Source organism: Opisthorchis viverrini (assembly GCF_000715545.1).
Source record: "Opisthorchis viverrini unplaced genomic scaffold opera_v5_79, whole genome shotgun sequence".
NCBI classification, from domain to species: Eukaryota; Metazoa; Platyhelminthes; class Trematoda; order Opisthorchiida; family Opisthorchiidae; genus Opisthorchis; species Opisthorchis viverrini.
Window position 1 is genome coordinate 1 of NW_008751737.1, and position 7,046 is coordinate 7,046.

The window sequence follows — 7,046 nt, forward strand, 5'->3', positions numbered from 1 at the left end:
TGCAAAAGGCATCTGCTGACGATTCCAAAGAAAAAGTGAAATATGCGTAGGTGCCAGTGTAAAATCCACGAAATAAGCTGACGGCAGTCAACTTCTTCGTGGTCCATTCTTCTGGCCGATAGAGATCCAGGGATAACAAGACTAAAAGCAAGCGGTTCATGCAAGTAAAACAAGAATAAAATGAGGTTCGAGGGTAAGTGTTTGGAAACGGTTTGCGTCACGATCGTTTAGTCTGAGTAGCCAGCGATCGAATGAGCAGACTAGGCAACATCCATCATGTGTGCAAAAGTTTCCGAGTGCATAAAATTTGGGTTGCATGAGCGACTACCCCAACTTTGGGCGTAGACCTACATTGAACAGATCTTGTCAAGTAGATAGATACTCAGTACCGTATTCAAAAAGCATAAGATGCTTAGCATTTTGCAGGAAGTAAAAACTGCCAGTATTTGATAGCACAAACACTTTAAAATGTTTTGATCGGAAGCTATATGCACTATCCAAAATCCACAAACCAGGCCGTCCGCTCAGACCTATCCTTGATACGCCCAGGTCCCCATATTGTACCTCAGCTAAATCCTAGGCGGATATTTTTGAAATATTTAGTTACAGGATATGTTAGCACTGCCGTCAAGGTAGGTTTACATTTATGGACGCGACCACGGGGGTGAATAAAGTCGAGGGGCCCATGATTTCGTTAGATGTATCTTCCTCCTTCACGAACGTCCCGCTCATCGAAGCCATCTGTTATCATTTTGACTAGTAATGGTTTAAATGGATTATTACTGCAATAAACAGATGATGTGTAAAGTCAGCTCAACAAAAACATATGCACCAACAACATGATGGTGTCTCGGTGAGTTCCCCACTGGGCCGAATCCTAGGTAATGTTTGTATGGGAAGACTTGTGGGCCATCGACTCCATCTACCCACGATGTCTGGATGGCATATACACGTTGTATACAATTCCTCATACCTACCAAAGATTTCACTGAAGTTCATTAAAGCACAGTGGACCGAAAGGGAACAGAGGAACGTACAGATGCTTAAAGCAGCTGTCAAACTTTCGGTTAACCTACAGGACAAATATAACTTTGGCAACTTAGTTCCACTGAAACATAAGTGAACTTACTTAGGTTTGTTGTTGAAACGAAAAAAAAACTGCTCTGAAATAGGTCTTGGGGCCAAACTTCAGTCGCTAGCTAGCATGTTTCATAAAAAATGCTTGTCTGGACGGGTTCATCTCAAAACACACCACTGCTGCAAACAAGAAAACCAAACTAGTCACAGCGGAAGAAAAGCTGTTTTTATCGGTTTCCCTTCCAGAGAAAAACTATCCACAGACTACGTAACTGGGCGTTTGTGTCGGTGATGCTCCCACATCTCAAAGATAGGTTGGTTGTCACTCTCGGAGCAAGAGAGCCTTCTTTTTCGCATGCTATCGTCAATGCATAGGGCGCACGACACGGCACTCATGCGAAAGGACAAACGAAGATAACACTGGCTGACAACTGGATCGGGGAAGCCCATTACTATCCCAGTGGTCGCCCATTCGGCTGATGCTAGTGATGTGCTTAATTCTAACACCGCTTGTTTAGTACTTTACCAAGAACCTATCAAGATCCGTTCAGTATCAATTTGTGATCACATATGAGCCAAGCGCGATTCGCCCAAGCAACCCGGATTCTGTACACTCAGAAGGCATTCGTACGCGTATCGGGTATTTCGTCGCTCGTTCACGTGACAGCTGGCTACTGAGGCGAACTGATCGTGACGTTTGCATTTTTCGGACATTTATCCACAAACTTCAACTCGTTCTTGTTTTACTTTCATGGATCGCTTGCCTTCGTTTTTTTTATTATTATCTCAGTTGGTATTGTACTTTCCAATTTTTTCGGATAGATCGAAATCGTTTGTCAACATTCTGACATGTCAGATTGAAACATCTCAAGAGTCAAAAATCCGTTTCTCTATAATTTTGAAACAGATGTGCCTACATTGTTAAAAACATCAACCTGAGTCATTGTAAGAAGGCTGACCTATAGTGTCAAAAAGACGAATTTGTTCTCTGAGTAAAAAATTCACATGAATATACAAATTTCGTTCAGAGTCCTGGTGCGAGTTCACAGATGGCATAAACAGACATCAAGAAAAGATTGAATTCTCACGAAAAAAATGTTTCTACCTGACGTCATTGCCTCCGTGCGCAAACGAATCGAACACAGCTGTGAGGATTTGTAATTGCGAAAACACCTTGTATTCGTGTGGACGATCGCTGATTATTTCCAGTTCCTGCGGTTCTTCCTAAAAGTAATAGGACGGGTGTTGTATTGATTTTTCCCTTCGTTTAAACAAATTTGGTTGAGTCAAGGCTATTACATTGGGTTATCTGATTGGTTAAAGGGCTTGGACTCGGGTCAACGAATCACCTTACTAAGAGACCGTAATTATCTATTCTAGCTAAGTCGCATAAAGTGATTACATGTGAAAAGCTTTCGAATTTTTTTTTAAAACTCAAGTGGGAAATTATGGAACCTAAGTAGTTACGAACAGGCTTATCGACAGTGCATCATGAAGGGTTAAGGTGTATGCCTGTAGATACACTTGTTCTTTCCAAAAAAACTCAGTGAATTAGGTCATGGAGGATTCGTTTGGTATTCAAAGTTCTATGTGCGACCACCTTTCTAGCCCCATATTTCGAGAGCTGTACTCGATTAAAAGTCCTTTTGGAATTACAAAGATGTGCGAAGATGTTCCCGATGCATCAGTAGCATGCACAGTAAAACGCTGTAGAACAGGCACCATGAATTTTGAAAGATATTCCCGACTGTAGTCAAGGGTTAACTTCAAAAGTCCTGCAAGGAGTGTAGATGTGACGCCTAATTGGACGAGATATTTAACCAAAGCCCTAGGGGACCGAAAGCCTTCTTAGATGGTACAGCTAGTCATTACGTGATGGACATCGTGTACATAATACTCCCTTTATTACGTATCCCGTGAACTTTTGCGTGAAAAAGTTCTGGTTCGCAACACAGCGGTTTATCCTGACAGAAGTGACTACCAAGAAAGCTCTAAACACACTTAGAACTGCTCCACATTGTTTCAGTACGGATTTGTCAGGCAGCCACTCCAGGTCTTTCTGTTGTCCATGAGCATCAGTTAAACCAAAATACACAATTTGTGTTTTTTGGTTGCTTGCGTGTTTAGAGTTTTCATCTCTGACGTTTGTGAGTAGCAGATTGAATTAATGCGTTTTACAGGCGTCTTTATCTAGTTATCAACATAACAATAAGGTTGGCTGCCTTTTGGGATCGATAATAATCACCGTATAGATACGTTGATCACCAGTGCGATCAACTAGGCTGATCTCTACAACTGCGGGAGACTGTAAGGATCTGTCTTTTTATTGATGGTAAGTTAGCCGAATGCAAACAATTGTCTGTGGGATGCTCAAATATGCCAGTTCACGGGTGACTAAAGTAGTGGCTAGCAAGAATAAAAGCATGAGCATTCTGGAGGGCGGAGCTATAAGGAATACCGGAAATCTCTGTTTGCTTCGGCCAGGTGCACTGCTACCTCCAGAACACTCTTGCAGTATCAGGAAACGGCGCCAAGAATTAGGCTTTCATACATCGACCTTGGACCCATAGTTTGCTTACCATTAATTTCCAAGTCAGCTGTTATAAGGTGGGGTGAAAACTCACCGACACAATAGGTCTGAAAAAAGACTATTATTCATTTGGTGTGGTCTCTCATGTACGCAGAACCAGTTTGATTTTTAGCCACGCACGCGTCTTTTGTGGAATTCCGAAGAAAGTTCGCACCTCAAACAGTAGTTGCAGCTAATCAATTTTTGGGAAGAACTCTCCAACAAACACGGGAGGTCGGAGGTGAAGAAAACTCAAATTCTAAGCAAGTGACTGGTCAAAAAGTCCTTGATAAGCGAACCTGTATGCTTGAATGCTCATCTGGCCTTGTTTTTCTGTTCAGAAATGTGCATCGAGCGTGCGCTAATGTGCTAGCGAGACTATGCTCGTCCTGCGTTCTGTGTTTGTAGTACAAACCTTGACAGGGCTAGACGAGTGTACCAGTGTACAACTCTCACAAGAGCGAAATTCGAGTTCGTTGCTCCCTCAGTTTGATGTGGATAAATCAGTATAACTGTTCCAGGACAGGAAGTGAACTGTTCAAGTGAGAGTGGTAATACAAATCTAAGAAAGAACGAGGCAGTTTGTTTCGAAATAATGAATTGTCTTCGGTCTCATTCAGCCGCAAGTGTGGTACGACATGGTAGGATAAGTCTACATTTATATATTTACATACGCAGATTAAACAGGCGATTCACCTCTCCAATCGGGGGTAGTACGGGTTGTGTCAACATTCCACGTCTTGTGACTGACAAGTCGTGCTCAGTGGGATACGCTCTCACGGCCAAGTAATGGACAGGTTCTGCAGGGGGTTCCGCTGGCTTTGTGCTAGTTACCTCAAATTCTGGAAAAGAAACGCTGTCGTTAAAGGCTAAAGAAAGAAGTGCACTGCGAAATATTGTACAGCATTATAAATAAAAATGTTTAAAGGATATTGACAGTACTAGTGGACAAATCTCGCAAGTAGGGGACTTTTTTGTTTCATACTTGCCCCTTTGTAGACGAGTGTTCACTATCCATCGAAGCCGGCTTGAACAAGCTGTTATTGGCGCTTTCGCAGTCGCCTTGAATGATACTTGGTCAGAGGATCCAATGAGACTGTTTCCTAAATGAATGTTGACCACTTTTTCATATAATGGTTGTTTAGGTAATTCAAGAAAAGTTCAAACGAGGCTCCCGTGGATTTCTTCTTTCTTATGTCTGACTGCACTTTTCGGGAGATCTCGATTGTGTTTCACTGAGATGTAAATTTAGGTTTTGCGTGAACATGCACCCTGCGAGATCACACATCCCCTGGATAGAAAAGTTCATGTTGTCTGTTGTGAATACATTGCATGCACTCGTGAGTGGCAGTTTACAAACAAATTAGCCCGTCCGTCCAAACTTTCGGGAACAACATCTAGTTCATAACATTGTGTTATGTCGACAAACTGTAAGTAAAGGCAAATTAGCCCGTCCGTCCAAACAACATCTAGTTCATAACTTTGTGTTATGTCGACAAACTGTAAGTAAAGGTATAAACGTAACGCACCACTCATGAGGCTGCTAAAAAGCTCTTCATCAGCTCACGACTGGTTCTCTCTTCTCGGAACACATCAAATAGACGCACTCCGCGATTTCCCCAAACTACACGCGAGCTACATTCATTTGGAGACCAATCTGGCCTTTACGGGATCTCTCGTTGTGATGTTCACCTTCAACTGAGTGGGCTACATCAGGCCACCTCATGTTTCAGTTGGTACGATACATATTTTATAAAGTACAGGTGCGTAAATCACATAATGAACTCAAAGAACTAGAGCTTCGAAGATTTTCTGTGGACAAGCCAGGAAATCCAATTTCATTTACACAGTAGTGAATCTCTGGTCTACACACACTTCCGACTAACAGTGAACATTGCATGCTTTGTGATTTATAGTTTCAAAGACTTAAAGGAAACCGAAGAATCCGTCTGCTTCTGCTACAGCTGTGGTGTGTAAGACCGACTCATTGACACCCAAGTAAGGAGACCTGATCAAAAACAGGGGAATAAAAGCATTCATTCATCAGGGAGTACTATAAACTAATACAAGACTGCCAACCAAACTGCCTATTGGGACGTGGAGCGAAAATCCTACAGAAAATGGAGAGTTCTAATTTCGGCTGTAGAACAGGTTGATCAGTATCTACTATACTTACATTCTGATTAAGCAATAAAGGAATGAAAAAAATATATCAAGAAGAATTGAAACCATACTTTCGCCCGTTGAAAGTGTGTCATCGTATGGCGAGACTGATTGTGAGCGAGCAAATTCTACAAATCCCATAACTACATACACCCAAATAGCAGACAGTATGAATAATACGAATAATTCCAAATTTAGGGTGTCTACATAATTCATTCAGGCTAAAAAGAGGCAGCATAAAATCAGACTCACTTGTCGGCACAAGTCGGAAGGAGTTTTGTCTACCGGAGACACTTGTTGCAGATTCATGTCTGTCATCCACACCTGTTTTCCCGTTTCTCCCGTTGCGACTTGAATTCAGATCAGGACTGGCTTCCTCCACCACGATGCTTATTTCCGTTGGCTTTCTCTGACTCCCGTTCTCCTCTTTATCAAGTGTTTTCTTTGCCTTTCGATCTCTCCGCAGTCGTTGGCAGAGCATTTCTACTCGGTGGCATTTTAGAGCTGCATACATCTTGTCGCCTAAACCAGGACCGGCATCGTCTCCGGCTGAATAGAACGGAAAAACAAGGACAAAAAATAGTCTGGGGTTTTGGCTGCGAAACAGACTGTAAGAAAAAGATATTCAACAGCAGAACTACTTCAACTAATCCTTTAGTCACCGCGCTACCTGGCACTGCTATCGGCTATTAACATAAAGAACGGTAAATCCTATTGCTCAATCGGGCAACCTTGCCCTCTAAATTGAGAGCGGATCTGCGACTTTACATTCAACTACTGAACCGTCACAATAAGTAGTGATTTGAATACACACTAAGCAAAGTTGCTACTGAACCGCACAATAAGTAGTGATTTGAATACACACTAAGCAAAGTTGCGGCCACATGTGTAGAAGTTACAATAGCGAAGTCTTGGGGGACTCTGGTAAACCGAAGATTGTGTCTGCGAGAATATCAGGCACATCGGTAGTTAGTAAGGTAAGACACATTCACGGACTAGGTTAGTTTACGAGTCACCTCTAACTCGAACGTCCTCACCAAGTTCCCGTTTTGTGGTACGCAGATCATCAACACGTCAAAGTTTCTTGATGGGTGATGAGTCTGCGTGTTGTCACAAAATGTGACGAAATTTTCAACAATAAACTGAACGTACTCACGGAAGAAGCACTTCGAAAGAATTCAAAGGCTTCTGATTGGGAAAAACTTAAAACCAAACTGTTCAGTGAGTGAAAAGGAAC

At 42.3% G+C, this 7,046-nt stretch overlaps 2 protein-coding genes across 2 annotated transcripts in view; one reads left to right on the forward strand and one right to left on the reverse strand.

Moving 5' to 3' along the window:
• Positions 1-180: 180 nt before the first annotated feature.
• Positions 181-7,046, forward strand: part of T265_04723 (hypothetical protein) — a gene marked incomplete at both ends in the record, with an annotated part of 54,537 nt that continues 47,671 nt past the window's right edge. Inside the window, one exon of the mRNA XM_009169536.1 lies at positions 181-193. Coding sequence (XP_009167800.1) covers positions 181-193 — 13 coding nt within the window. The remainder of the gene's footprint in view (positions 194-7,046) is intronic.
• T265_13577 (hypothetical protein) overlaps positions 2,182-7,046 on the reverse strand; it is a gene marked incomplete at both ends in the record, with an annotated part of 18,661 nt that continues 13,796 nt past the window's right edge. The window contains 3 exons of the mRNA XM_009169570.1: positions 2,182-2,301; positions 4,343-4,488; positions 6,062-6,358. Of these exons, the coding sequence (XP_009167834.1) occupies positions 2,182-2,301; positions 4,343-4,488; positions 6,062-6,358 (563 nt within the window). The remainder of the gene's footprint in view (positions 2,302-4,342; positions 4,489-6,061; positions 6,359-7,046) is intronic.